General features: G+C 57.9%; 6 protein-coding genes across 6 annotated transcripts; 3 read left to right on the top strand and 3 right to left on the bottom strand.

Annotated features, from left to right (window-relative positions):
• Positions 1-326: 326 nt before the first annotated feature.
• Positions 327-1,588, bottom strand: CDEST_13269 (Putative GTP cyclohydrolase II, RibA, GTP cyclohydrolase II superfamily; the record flags this gene model as incomplete). Its single annotated transcript, XM_062929425.1, has 2 exons — positions 327-374; positions 443-1,588. The coding sequence occupies 2 exons, from the start codon at positions 1,586-1,588 to the stop codon at positions 327-329; spliced, it is 1,194 nt and encodes a 397-aa protein (XP_062785476.1).
• Positions 1,589-2,330: 742 nt separating this feature from the next.
• Positions 2,331-4,853, top strand: CDEST_13268 (Putative forkhead-associated (FHA) domain, SMAD/FHA domain superfamily). Its single transcript, XM_062929424.1, has 2 exons — positions 2,331-3,100; positions 3,173-4,853. The coding sequence occupies exon 2, from the start codon at positions 3,893-3,895 to the stop codon at positions 4,850-4,852; it is 960 nt and encodes a 319-aa protein (XP_062785475.1). The 5' UTR covers positions 2,331-3,100; positions 3,173-3,892; the 3' UTR covers position 4,853.
• A 1-nt stretch (position 4,854) lies between these two features.
• On the bottom strand, positions 4,855-6,195 carry CDEST_13267 (uncharacterized protein). Its single transcript, XM_062929423.1, has 2 exons — positions 5,064-6,195; positions 4,855-5,005 (listed from the first exon to the last, which is right to left on the bottom strand). The coding sequence occupies exon 1, from the start codon at positions 5,523-5,525 to the stop codon at positions 5,289-5,291; it is 237 nt and encodes a 78-aa protein (XP_062785474.1). The 5' UTR covers positions 5,526-6,195; the 3' UTR covers positions 4,855-5,005; positions 5,064-5,288.
• On the top strand, positions 6,088-9,368 carry CDEST_13266 (Putative CBS domain, chloride channel, voltage gated, chloride channel, core, CBS domain superfamily). Its single transcript, XM_062929422.1, has 2 exons — positions 6,088-7,679; positions 7,777-9,368. The coding sequence occupies exons 1-2, from the start codon at positions 6,711-6,713 to the stop codon at positions 9,064-9,066; spliced, it is 2,259 nt and encodes a 752-aa protein (XP_062785473.1). The 5' UTR covers positions 6,088-6,710; the 3' UTR covers positions 9,067-9,368.
• A 56-nt stretch (positions 9,369-9,424) lies between these two features.
• On the bottom strand, positions 9,425-10,114 carry CDEST_13265 (Putative NADH dehydrogenase [ubiquinone] 1 beta subcomplex subunit 7, NDUB7). The gene is made up of 3 exons (XM_062929421.1): positions 9,995-10,114; positions 9,814-9,938; positions 9,425-9,697 (listed from the first exon to the last, which is right to left on the bottom strand). The coding sequence occupies exons 1-3, from the start codon at positions 10,017-10,019 to the stop codon at positions 9,596-9,598; spliced, it is 252 nt and encodes an 83-aa protein (XP_062785472.1). The 5' UTR covers positions 10,020-10,114; the 3' UTR covers positions 9,425-9,595.
• A 1,232-nt stretch (positions 10,115-11,346) lies between these two features.
• Positions 11,347-13,719, top strand: CDEST_13264 (Putative peptidase S28, alpha/Beta hydrolase). The gene is made up of 8 exons (XM_062929420.1): positions 11,347-11,752; positions 11,807-11,924; positions 11,977-12,131; positions 12,192-12,487; positions 12,552-12,742; positions 12,804-12,969; positions 13,025-13,222; positions 13,320-13,719. Exons 1-8 carry the CDS (start codon positions 11,528-11,530, stop codon positions 13,582-13,584), a joined length of 1,614 nt encoding a protein of 537 aa, XP_062785471.1. The 5' UTR covers positions 11,347-11,527; the 3' UTR covers positions 13,585-13,719.
• Positions 13,720-13,801: the final 82 nt, after the last annotated feature.

Genomic DNA, 13,801 nt, shown 5'->3' with positions numbered 1-13,801 from the left:
TACTGACCGCCTAGATACTTAATCATGTCTTCTTAATCCATCTTTTTTTTTATCCATCAATTGCCGCGAGTCCTGTATCCAACGGGATTCATGAATACCTCCAAGTGTTGTTTTGGGGATTTCCAAGACGACAGAACATGCCCAAAGACGCCCGACCCCCCAGGTATTCGTCTCACAAAACAATCCAAACGCCGTTTGTCTACCCCCCAGGGAATGCTTTGATCACTTCGACCGCCGACCTACACAACCCCTATATCTTGTCCACCATCAGCGCACCTATGTAGGATATATATATACTCGTGCCGCTAGTCACCCAACACAGGCCCTCACGACGGCATGCCGCCCATGTCGAGCATGTGTCCCATCTTTTCAATCTGCGCAAGATACAAGTTAGCAAGGCCTATTCGCACTTGGGAAACCGGGGCCTGTAAAACAGACGTACCTTTGTCTTGAGGTATCCCTCCACCTCGTTGCTCCGGAACCCGCCCCTGCCCTTCCAGGAAAGCGGCACCATGGCCACACGCTCGGTCACGCGGACCTCGCGGTTCGGCCCCTCCACCGCCCGGATCTTGTCCGGGTTGTTGGTGAGCAGGCGCACCTCGTGCTGGCCGAGGTCTAGTAGCATCGACGTCGCGAGGCCGTAGCTGCGCGCGTCGGCTGGGTGGCGCAGCAGCAGGTTGGCCTCGACTGTGTCGGAGCCGAGATCCTGCAGGTTGTACGCCTTGAGCTTCTCGCCGAGGCCAATGCCGCGGCCCTCCTGGCGCAGGTAGATAATGATGCCGCCGCTAGTGTTTCCGGGCAGGCTCATAAGCCGGGCCGCCTCGTCGAGCTGCTCGCCGCAGTCGCACCGCGCCGACCAGGCCGTCTCGCCTGTGTAGCACTCAGAGTGGATGCGCACGAGCGGCGGGCCGCGATGCGCGGGCGGCTCCTCGGCCACGGGGGTTGCGACACCGCCGGACATTCCGCTCGTCGAACGTCCCGGAAACAGACGGCCAGTGTAGGCGCCGCGGATCATGCGGTCCATCTCGGTCTCGCCCGGGCGCGGCGCGTCGAGCGAACTGCTCCGGATGTGCGGGCCGAAGACGATGGCCAGGTGCTCCTTCTTGTCGACGTTGTTCTGGTACAGGTGCAGGAACATCTCGGTGCCGTTGACGGTGGGGATGCGCGCCCGCACAATGCACTGGACCTCGGGCAGGGTTTCGAGGAGGCGCGGCCGCTTGGTGCCGCAGCCGCCGGTGGGCACGGAGCTGTCGACGGGGACGCCACGCGGGGCCTCGCCGGTGAGGGGAGTCGAGGTGCCGGGTGTCGCGGGCGGCGTGAAGGCGGGAGACAGCAGGGAGGGCGGCGGGATCTGGGCGCCTGAGGTGGTCGAGGCGGCGTCGTCGTCTTCGGCTCTCACGGAGGCGACGGCGGGGTTGGATAGGTCCAATTGCTGGGGCTCCGAGTTCGCGACGGCGGCCGAGGCATTGTCGGAGGGGCCGTCGAGGGGCTTCGTTTTCGGAGAGTAAAAGGACGGGAGCTGGTTGGTTTCTTCATGCCAGTCCTTGGGCGCATCAGCGCCATCTGGCCTTCCTTCGAATCCGGGCATCGCAGGCCGCGGGGAAAGGGTAGATTTGATGTGAAGTCGCGGAAGTGGGGGGGAGTAAGAGGAGGGGGGTGGGATTGATGCGTGGATTAAGTCGAGATGTAGAAGGGTCAACTCCGATAGGTTTCCAGCGGTTGGGTATAGAAAGAAGAGAACAAACAGAAATGGGTGAGCTTGGAGCAGGAAGAAGCCAGTGGTCGCAAGCAGGTTGGGCAGGGCAATGACGGCGAATACAATTAAACCGGTGACCGGTTCCGCTCCGAACGGCGAGGTGGTGAAATGCGGTGGATGGTAGTTGTGGTGCTGGTGGTGCTGGTGTCAATTAGTCATACAGCGAGGCGAGGGGGATGACAGTGCTAGGAAAGGGAGAGAGTGCCCTGCGCATTTCGCCGAGGTTCCGCCCACACACGCGCGCGGGGTATTCCAGTATTCCAGTGTTCCAGCGTCCCAGTGTGTCTCGAGCTGGGATTTCAGGGTCTCTTTAGCGGGGTCGGCTGTTTTCCGCTGAGTGTTCGCCGTTCGGTAAGTCCTGTATGCCAATCAGAACGCCACGGCTTTTGGGTGGGGCTCCGGTCGGCGGCTGATTACATCATCACATCCTTGAATTGGCTAATTCAGACAGTCGAACTTCTCATTTGGACGGACTGCAGATGTGCGTGAGAGGCTCACTCAGCATTCACCCTTTATCAGTTATTTTTCACTTTTTATTTTTTTTTCCACTCTTGTCACTTTTCAGCAAAAAAGACAATCAAAAGCTACCAAAAATTCACCGTATCAGAATCAAGCGACCACCAAGAATTCAGAACAGCATACTGCCATATTTGAACAACTCGGAACCCGAGGGCAACCGGACCAAGACATGATCCAATGAACGGACGCCCCGCTTATGGAATGTTCAGTCCTTAGTCAGCCTTGACAATCAACCGCGCGCTGCACGAAGCCTGAGTTCTTGGCAGCAGCAGCCAGTAAGCCAGAATCCACCCTGACCACCATCGTCGACATTGCTTACAGTCCCTTCGGCGCATATCAACAAGACTCAAAACGTCGCGTGTGCAACATGGCAAACCCGGCGTCCACGACAGGTCGTCGGCTCCCGAAGGTGCACACGGCCTCCCATCCGATCTGCCCCTTTGCGCGGGTTCCTGCATCGGCTGCATGCTCTTTGCTCATCCTGGCCTGCCGAAACCTTTCCATCGGGCGGGATGCACATGGATGATGGGATGGATCCGGCATCATCAAACCCTTCCAGGCCTCGAGCAATTGGGTGTCCGTCCAGCCGACACGACATCGCATGTATGTTTGACCAAGAACGTTTCTGTACTCGAGTCGCGGTCCCGTTCTCTTGTGCCTGAGTGAGAGTGCCTTTGGGTCAAATCAACATAGAGCGGCAAACACGCTAGCCGTGTCAGGATGACTTGGGTTTGGGCCCCCGTCCGCGAAACACAGACGTTGGCGTTTGGCGTTGGCTGGCGTTCGTCGCGTTACGATGCATCATGATCATGGATGTGCTGTCAAGTGAGTCACAGCCACAGCAACCAGTGACCATACCCACCTTTCCAATTCTTTCCTGACCGCATCTCCCCCCAGTTCCCGTCCAGGCAGAACGCGGCTCTCGCCAGCCAAACTCCAGACGGCCGGAATGCTATGCCAACAGCCCGTGCGAGTGACGCGGGAACCATTGGCCGACACGCTCCCGTTGTTGCTGCAAGCCTGCAGGACGCTACGCACCGTAACTGGATGACAGTCATCGTATGCGATGCTCTTCCCGGACCGACATAGTCGGTTCACTGCCTTTGTTTACCCTCCGACTGTATCCACCAGAGTAGCACGATGAAGCTAACCTAGTGGTTGTCGTCGATTTGTTTCTTGTTGTGGCCAACACGCTGCCCTCATCCAGTGGATGTGCCCTCCCCCCTGCCACATGCGCCTGGGATACGAAAACATCGCCAACTGGCTACACTCTTACTTTTACTCTCACTCTTATTCTCATTCTCACTGTTTTACTCCCTTATTCGTGGTATAAGAAGATCAAGTGACTTCTTTCGTCTCACTGCATCTCCCCTACTTTCTAAACAACACAATCTGCAAGCATCATACAACAAACACACCATTCATTTAGAGGTCCTCGACAATATCGACTATTCAGAAGATCACCACGAAGCGATACCCTATCTCGCCTACCGTCACTCAACAACGTTTATTTATACTTCGTACACTTTCGCTCACCCACATCAACTCGACTTCATCAACGTATCACTGCCATCACTGCACTCCCTCGAGCATCTCGACTTACACACATTCTTGAAAATGGACAACACAAACGTCATCGCCTGGCTGCTCCCTTCCACCACCAACCAGCCCGCTCTCGAAGCCATCCGTATGCCCCAAAATAATACCAGAAGGGTCGACACGATCCCCTCATCCTACGAGCCCGTCGTCCAGACACCAAACCCTGACGCCGCCGCGCCCTCAACGCCCACCATCGACCCCTCTGTCCTCACCCAGACCTCGCCCTCCTCATCGCCACCCCAACCCAGACCCCGCCCGGCCATCGAGCTGTCCTTCACCAACCCCCCCAAGAACCATCTCGGATTCGTCCTCGGCACCGACCCGGACGCCTGCGACGTCGTCCTCCCCCCACTCCCGGGCATCAGCCCCGTCCACTGCCACCTCACCTTTGACGCCGAGAAGCGTCTCGTCCTTCGCGACACCTCTGACGCCGGCACCGCTGTCTGGTACGACGCCGACAGCAATGGAGACCGTCGCCGCGAGTCCTGGCTGCTGAGTAGCGGCTGCACATATGGCTTCCCCTCCATGGTCGACCGCGTCGTCATCGACATCCAGACCGTGCGCTTCCACGTTCTCGTCAACGACGCCCACCTCCTATGGCCCGACGTCTACCAGCAGAACGTCGACGCCTTCATGTCGAGCCTCGCGAGCGGCGGCACTGTTGCTGAGAAGGCGCCAACGTCGTCGTCGCCGCCCGTCGTGATGGATCGAGACGGCGACCTGGACGTGTGCGACTTTTACTACAACTTCGACTTCGAGCTCGGCTTCGACCTGAGCTTCGACTACGACTACGACTTCGACTTTGATATGTCGGATGTCGAGGACAGCGATGAGATGGACTTCCTCCCGCCGGTCCCTTCTGTCGTCCCGCCCGTGTACGTAAAGTACCTGCTTACCTCGGACGACGGCATGCCGCCCGAGACGTACCTCTGGAACACGACGCGGCCCTGGGAGCCAATGGTCAAGGTCGCTTGCTGAGGGGGCGAGAGCCACTTATACGTTTGTCTAATAAGAACAAGGATATGCATGAGAAGCGTTGAACATTCGTGTACCATCAGTCTACGGGGTTAATCGATACCAATTTTTCTTTTGTGCGGCGAGTATTCGGAGCGACGGTTGCTTGATAGTACACTAGGCTGTGAGATTGTAGATCAAATAGCAAGAAACAATCCAAGAAACTGAGACCAACCATGTAAATGAGTGACTGTTCCCATGACGTCGACTTCGTGAGAAGACTTGTTTCGAAGCAGCAGTAGCAGCAGGTATCATCGAAATGCGTGTCAATAGTCCCGCTTAGCTCACAAGCACACTCACTCGAACAACCCCCATTTCGAAGCGTTTATCTTACAAGCCAGTTCCCACATTTCCTTTTGTGCATCTCATCTTTGAAATCTTGGGGGAAGAAGCAGATATCTCAGAGAGTAATGATCTCGCGCCCAGTAACTTCCCCGGCATCGCAGGGCTGGGCCCCGGGATCATCAACACTAATTAGTAGTAACAACTCGGGCAGGTTCGTCACCATTCTCAACACCGTCATGCCACCCCTTCCGCCGGGGGCGGCGTGCACAACGACACGGGCTTCGGGGCTGCCGTCGAGGGCGCCAACTTCGCCGGCCAGATCGCTGCCGAAGGCGGGACCGCTGAGGACCATGTGGGAGGCCGAGACGAAGCCGGGTGCGGGTGCACGGCATGGCAAGTCTGCGCGCCGTCGACAACAACCGTCGTGCCGATCATTGTGTCTGGGCACATTCAGACGGCGGGCGTAGGGGGTTTGTCGAGGTGGCCGCGTCCAAGATCATTGCAAGTTGATCGCCGCTGTTCTCATGTGCCTCGAGACGTACAACTGGCCTGGTCGTCTGCTACAACTCGTGTCCGTGTAAAACCTAGACTTTGATCATTGCAAGTAACCGCATACGTTGCCCTTCACAAGAAACCCGGTGTGGGAACTTGTCGGTCGAGGATGTGCAAGTGCAAGTCTAAGAGTTCGCGGCACCTTGTAAGACGGTGAACGGCCATCATATCGAATGTGAGAGGATCCTCCACCTCGTCAACCACGCACACCTGACTCGTCACACCTTAATCGAGGACCATCATTCCCGCCCAGCAGTGTCTATACGATGTACTCCAGCAGACACAAAACAGCATAGTAAATGGCTTCCGCGTGACCAGCTTACCTCCGCGGAGAAGACGAAATCAGATCCGCTTCCGGGTTTGGAGAAGGCTGGGGGTGGTGGGAAAAGTTGGGGTTATGCACTCGACGGGAAGATCCAGGGGACCAAAAGATAGCGCGGGGGAGAAGAGGAGAGACGCGAGATAGAGGGCGCATGACCGCCCGCAACAGTCCACCGCCCATCTCCAAAACGCCGGCGACGCCGCATACCTACATACCTACGTACGTACCGAGGCGGCGGCGGGCGAGACAACGACGGCACTACATTATCTGACAGTGACCGGGCCAAGGGACTAAGATGATACCAGGCACCCCCAAAGACCTTATCTGTCACGCACCGCCTCCCCGCGGCCTATCTCCACCACCACCTGTCTCCCTCCCCCCCCCTTCCCTTGAACCACGCGCCCTCACAGCGTCGAGGTCTCCGCGGGGGCGAGGCTGCTTGCTTGGGAATGACGTCCGTGGCATGGGGGGTTGGGGTGTTCACAAGTGAGATAGTAGACCCAGGACTGCTTATATAGACTGTGCACGACGCTTGACGTCTCGAGAGGATGGTTCCGAAGCGTTGACATCACGTTGTTGCCCTGCTCCCCCTTGCCACCGCCGGCTCAGAGATAAGAAAGCAATCCGGCCGGAGAGATAGCAGATAAAGGGAACAAAAAAACGATGGCCTCCGATAACACGCCGTCACCGTCGCCCAACGAGACGAGCGCTCTGCTCCCGAAATCCACCAGCCGGATCTCCATCCCGGGCTTCTTCCGCTCCGCCTCGCTCTTCTCCCTCTCCAAGGCCGACCAGGCCCTCGGCCAGTCCGCACCATTGGGCGACCGCCTGCCCTACAACGACTACACCACCATCGATTGGCTCCGCGACCTGACCAAGGATTCGTCTCGCGCCCGCCGTCTCCACGCCCGCCCGGGCATCCGCGGCCGGCTGTTGCGCTGGTTCGACCAGAGCCAGGGGTGGATCGCCGCCGCCGTCATTGGCCTGCTGACGGCCCTTGTCGCCTTCGTTGTCGACGTCTCCGTGGCGACGGTGAGCGACTGGAAGGAGGGCTACTGCGGGAGGAACGCGTTCCTCGACCGGGGGCGGTGCTGCTGGGACGTCGCCGAAACCGACGTGTGCGATGCGTGGAGGCCCTGGGTCGACGGGGAGCGGGAGGGTGGATCGTACCTCACCGGCTACGCCATCTACGTCCTTTTTGCGCTGCTGTTTGGCGTCGTCGCGGGAAACGTAACGATGACGACAAAGACGTCTCTCCCAGCCGTCGACGCCGACAGCGTGGTCACGAAAGGCACCATGGCAGAGGGCAAGATGATGTACATGGCTGCAGGCAGCGGCATCCCTGAGATCAAGACGATTCTCTCGGGGTTCGTCATCCCCCACTTCCTCGACCTCAAGGTGCTGGTCGTCAAGGCCGTCGGTGCCACGTTTGCCGTCTCGACGGGCATGTGTCTGGGAAAGGAGGGCCCCTTTGTACACATCTCGACCTGCGTCGGCTGGCTGGTAGCCAATTGGTTCCCCAAGTACCGCGACAACCCGCGCAAGATGCGGGAGATGCTGAGCGTAGCGTGCTCGTCTGGTCTGTCTGTGGCATTCGGCGCGCCGATTGGCGGTGTGTTGTTCAGCTATGAGGTATGTACGATATCGTGGATCCAATCGACCGACCGACTGGGTGTGAGGTGTTATTGGTGTTGTTTTGATGATGTTGTTGATGTTGACGATTGGACAGGAAATCAGCACGTACTTCCCACGACGTGTCTTGTGGAAGGCCTTTCTCTGTTCTCTCATTGCGGCCATCGCGCTAAAGGCCTTGAATCCCACAGGGACAGGCAAGCTGGTGCTGTTTGAGACGAACTATGGCGTCGACTACGACCCCGTCCACTACATCGTATTCGTGTTCCTCGGGCTCTGCGGCGGAGTGTTTGGCGGCGTTTTCTGCCAGGCCAATTTTCTGTGGTCGAAACGCTTCCGCAAGTACGACATCGTCAAGAAACACCCCGTCTTCGAGCTGTGCGGCGTCGTCCTCGTCACCGCCCTGCTGCAGTACCCCAACATCCTCATCCGCGACACGGGCGACGTGTCGCTATCCAAGCTGCTGGTCGACTGCAAAGATCCGACGGGCGACTGGATCTGCGAGCAGGAGCAGGGCAGCGACAAGACAGCGCACATGCTGCGGCTGGCGGGCGGCGCCGTCATCAAGCTCCTGCTGACCATCATTACCTTTGGGTGCAAAGTCCCCTCGGGTATCATTATCCCCGCGCTGGATGGCGGCGCCCTGTTCGGCCGGCTTGTTGGTCAGTTCATCGGGGATATATCGCCCGGCATCTTCGCCATGGTTGGAGCGGCAGCTTTCCTCGCGGGCGTGAGCAGGATGACGGTGAGTCTAGCAGTCATCATGTTCGAGCTGACGGGCGAGGTGACGTATGTACCGGCCTTCATGTGCGCCATCTTGACGGCCAAGTGGGTTGCGGATGCCATCTCGTCCGAGTCCGTGTACGACCTCTCACAGCACCTGCTAGGCCACCCGTTCCTTGACGCGGAGCAGGCCTATGAAGTCGTCCGTCACCGAGAGGCCACGGCCCGCGAACTGATCCCGCCGCCGGCAACAATGAAGGAGATCACCCTTTGGACGGGACGGGGGTATCGAGTGCGGAAAGGCGTGCTTGCAGAGAAGCTGCGGAAGCTCAAGGGCAGAGGGCTGATGGACGCGGGACTCGTATTGGTCAACGCTTCCGGCCTGCTTTTCGGCTACTGGCCCGAGGTGGAAATAGAGTACGCCTTACAGATGGAAGATGAGGGCGAGGAGGAGATTGACGTGCGCAGCGAGACCATGACGGAGCTGATTGACCGGACGCCCATCACCGTCAGCGCCGAGGCGCCCATGGAGTATGTTCTGGAGATGTTCGGGAAGCTGGGGCCGAGGTACATCATCATCGTCGAGCCGGAGACCGCCAAGGTGCTGGGCGTCGTGCTCAAAAAGCGGCTGCTAGACTTTTTAGATCGGGTAAAGGAACATTGATGCATTGGCTGGGACTTTTTAGGCGTAAAAATTTAGCGCGGGTTGTGTTTTCGGGAGATTTCGTGTCTGAAAGAATCTGTATGCGTTCCTCTCGTTTGCAGTCTGAAAAGAAAGAAACTGGTCAAATTGTCATAGGCGCTGTGTCGGGGCGTGGTCCTACCGTGCCTTGTTCGGTCTATAGTGCCGCGCTTGTCATGATGCCGAAGGTAGGGCTGAGTCGGTGGCTTTTCCCGGAGCATTCAATTGCCCCGGCCATAGTTTTCTTTGGGCCCTTCTCGTGTCGTTGTCGTCCTTGCCAACCTTGTCCCCCCCCTTCATCAACGCAGTGGAATTGAACGCTCGAACGAACGGCTGTAATCGCAAAAAGACGTGAATTCGGCTCTCGATCTCTATGGCCCACGCGGCAAGACCAACCCTCGTTTGCCCTTTTTCTTTTGCCCGGGACCTCGGATACCAGGTTTATGTACACAGACGCGCGCCGCCTCCGGGCTCGTTTCGTCGCCTTCCCACGCACGCTTTCTCGCCTCCCTTAGTTGCTTCTCGTACCCTTCTCGGCGCGGAGCTCGTTCATCTTGGCGACGCGCTTCTTGAACTCGTCGTACTGGCACTTCTCGTAGCTATGACGCTCGTCCTGTTCCCAAGGGGTTCATTGGTTAGCGAACAACGTGGTCCTTTCGGGTGATGTGATCGGCACGGTCGGAGGAAGGTGGGCGTCCCGGGGGCGCGGGATCGGGAAGGAAGACGAACATTGCACTTCCACGGGAGGTACCAGGAGTCGACTCGGCAGCGGTTGAGGGGGATGAGGAGGTGGGCGCAGCTGTCGCGGTAGGCGAGGGGAAGCTTCGCATCCCGCATTTCCTCGCGGGTCGCTTCTGCGAGGGATTGTCAGCAATTGTGGGGGATTTGCAGTAACAGAGACATAACGGACCCCTTGGTGTCGAGTCTCCGGCCATTGTGACGGCAATTGGGGGTCTGTGATGGGCGAATGAGGCTGTCGTCGATGGGCAATTGGCGTCTGGATCGTGAAATGTCGTCGGAGCTTGCGATTCGACGGTGGAGACGGGTAATTCCCTGGCGGCCTGGTATGTGAGGCACGATAGGTGATTGCTTTTTGGTGTTTATGATTGGTTGCGACGAGACAAGACCCACCCTACGGCGATTGTCTCGAGGTGCGCAGCGCAGTGCAGTGCACTCAGCTATCTTCCCTTCATGTTCATTCACTCGAATACTTGAAAACAAGGCTTTCCCTCTTTATGGTACTGGTATAGTTTTTGCCATTACTTTGCTTTCTTTTGAAACCACTTTCCTACCGATTATTTTGTGTTGAATTAAGTTTTAGAAAGATTGCCTCTCATAGTACGCAACGATGGCCATCGTATTCCAAGTTTCAAGAGCTTTAACAGCACCAGGAAGAAAGTCTGTCAATATCCCAACTCGAGTGAGTATGGAACCACCAGACACAAAGCGCACGCCTCTCGATGCAAGGCTTGGTTCTACCATGCAACTAGATACAAATCTAGAGGTTAGCTCCAGACCAGAGTGCCATAAAGACTAGAGACGGCCGAAGCCGCAAGTGTCCAAGAAGTCTTTCGATCAGTGCTCAGCATTACCCAGGTGTTCGAGTGTGGCAACTCGTCTGCTGAAATCCGTATCTAACTCACCTCTCCTTTTAAATATCCCGATAAGAACTCGGTCTTGTAATGTCTTATCATCCCAGCCCTCATCCGCCTCTTCTCCTCATCGGCACATCGGCGTCTCGGAGACCCAAAAAACAGGACCAATCTCTCTCGTAAGGTCACAACCAACTGCCACCGACCCTGTCCTATCTTGTCCACCTTCCCATTGACGCAGGCCGTTGCGTGGACCGAATACAATAGTTCCTGCCGGACTGCCGGTGCGTGCCAACCGACCTGGGGCCACCGCCGTGTCGACTTGCTCACCTTCCGCTTCCGGCTAACCCATCGGCCCACGCCGCCAGTTTTCACGACTCTCCAGTGCCCTATCAGAGCGACCCGGCCACTCGGCCATTCTGCACTCTACAGGCTGTTCTCGTGGAGGCCGTTGCATTCGGCGGGCTTTTTTGGTCAAGCGCACCGTTCCATTCGGCCCCCCCTGTGCGACCTCCGGGATCATGTTGCGGCTTCTATCTTCCGCCATCTCTTGGAAAGCTTGTTCCCCCCAGACGTTGCGTTATGGGGCGCTTCCCATTCGCACCCGCGACGTAATGCATGTCCAGTGCATGGCCTATTGAATACTACACTGCCCAAATCCTTCCGATCATCGCTTCGTCTGCCGTCAGGGAAACACATCCACGCTCTGGACCCATGTTCAGTCCGTCCCCTTATAATGGCTGGCCCCTCTGCTTCTCGTCCGACGGGCTTCTTGTCCGCTCGACGAAGCTCCCTTAGTTGTGCTGTGCCGTGAAGTCTAGTCTGGTTTCCAAACCAGTGTCTCTGTCGCCATGAAGGTCTCCCTCGCCTTGCTCAGCTGCCTTGCAGCGGCTCAGGCCCATCTCGCTTTCCAGCCCATCCAGCCCCCTCTGAGAGCCGAAGACGACGAGGGACTTCTTTCCAAACGCGAGGCCGGGTTCTTCGAACAGCTTATCGACCACGATGCCCCGGAACTGGGCACCTTTCAGCAGCGCTACTGGTGGAACGCCACCTACTGGAAGGGACCTGGCTCTCCGGTACAGACATCTCTTGTGGACAAGTTCGACAATCGATAAACTAACCGCCTCTAGATCGTCCTTTTCACCCCAGGCGAAGTTGCTGCCGAGGCGTACAGTGGTTATCTGACAGATCGCGCCCTCACCGGCAACATCGCCAAGGCAATCGGCGGTGCCGTCGTCATGGTCGAGCGTACGAAGAATTTGCCACACAGGCTAATGAGGGTGAGACTGACATCGCGCAGACCGCAACTGGGGAACATCTCTGCCCTACACCCTCCAAGACACCAAGAATCTTCAGCAGCACACCATGACGAACGCCGTCCTCGACTTTGTCAACCTCGCCCGCAACCTCGAACTGCCTTTCGACACCAACAGCAGCAGCAACGCGCCCCAGGCTGTAAGTTCCCACCCACTCCGATAACGTGACGAGTCCGGGAGAACTCATTGTCTCTGTTAGCCCTGGGTTTACACCGGCGGCTCCTACTCGGGCGTTCTGGCCGCCGCCATCGCCAAGCTGGCCCCGGGAACCCTCTGGGCATACCACTCCAGCAGCGGCCCCGTCGAGGCCACCTACGACTACTGGAGTTACTTCCTCCCAATCCAGAAGGGCATGCCTCAGAACTGCAGCCGCGACTTCGAACGCATCGTCGACCACGTCGACAACGTCCTGGTAACCGGCACTGACGACGAGGTTTACGCCCTGAAGAAGAAGTTCGGCCTGCAAGACGTCGCCCACAAGGACGACTTTGCCTCGTGAGTCTACGCCGTGTTTGAGTGCAAGAGTAGAAGATGGGGACCCCGGCTGATCAAGACGCAGCGCCCTCGTCGGACCCCTGGGCTACTGGCAGTCCATCCAGCTGTACTCGGGTTACTCCGCCTTCTACGCAATGTGCGACGCCGTCGAGGGCGCCACCGGCAACTTCACGGCCCCCAACGAGAACGGCGTCGGCCTCCCCAAGGCCCTCGACAACTATGCCAAGTGGTGGAGCTCCGAGTACCTTCCGGGCAGTAAGAACACACGACCCGCATCCTACCTGGTAACCGTTCAAGAAGCTCACCGTGGACATAGCATGCGCATCGTACGGCGTGGCGGAGTGGCAGGACCCCTCGAACGTGGCCTGCTTCGATAGCTACAACGAGACGAGCCCCATCTACACCGACTGGACCGCCGACAACCAGTTCGGCCGCACCTGGTACTGGATGTTGTGTAACGAGCCGTTCTTCTACTGGCAGACGTAAGTCGACATGTGGTCCGCAATCTCGCATGACCCAGCCCTGACAGTATCACAGCGGTGCCCCCGAGGACCGTCCGTCCATCGTCTCGCGCTTCGTCACTCCCGAGTACTACCAGCGCCAGTGCGATCTCTTCTTCCCCAAGCAGGGGGAATTCACCTACGCCTCCAACAGCGGCAAGACCGTAGAGGACCTGAACAAGGCCACCGGCGGATGGCAATTCACCAACACCACTCGTCTGATCTGGTCGAATGGGTGAGTTGCTTTTATTTCCTCGCTCAACATACCTGAATAGCGCAGACGTCACACGCACGACGTCCGAAATCGAACGAGATGCTAAAAACGTGGATAGTGAATTCGACCCCTGGCGCTCTGCCTCCGTGTCGAGCGAGCTCCGTCCCGGCGGCCCCCTCAAGTCCCGCCCCGGTGCCCCCGTCCACCTCATCCCCGGCTCGCGCCACTGCAACGACCTGCTCGTCAGGAACGGCGACGTCAACGCGGGCGTGAAGGCTGTCATCACTGCCGAGATCGACCAGATCAAGACCTGGGTCGACGAGTTCTACGGCGGCAAGGGGAAGTGCAAGCGCCGCGTGGCAGAGGCGTCCGATCTTCTATAAGAGTCGGGTGTTGCTGTCGATCCCCGTGAACGTCCATAGACTCGTCCATAGACTCGTCGACAAGCTTAATTCATACTTTACGGACCGAATCTCAACGACACTTATGACCCTGTCTTTGCTAGTCGCTACTGCCCGCCTACGGCGACATGATATGTCTGCAATCGCCACGGGGACTGTATCTCATCATAGAGGCGACGATGGAATCGGTTCTTTGCAC

The sequence above is a fragment of the Colletotrichum destructivum genome, chromosome 9 (assembly GCF_034447905.1).
Source record: "Colletotrichum destructivum chromosome 9, complete sequence".
Lineage (NCBI taxonomy): Eukaryota > Fungi > Ascomycota > Sordariomycetes > Glomerellales > Glomerellaceae > Colletotrichum > Colletotrichum destructivum.
This window is presented reverse-complemented; position numbering and strand designations above follow the sequence as displayed.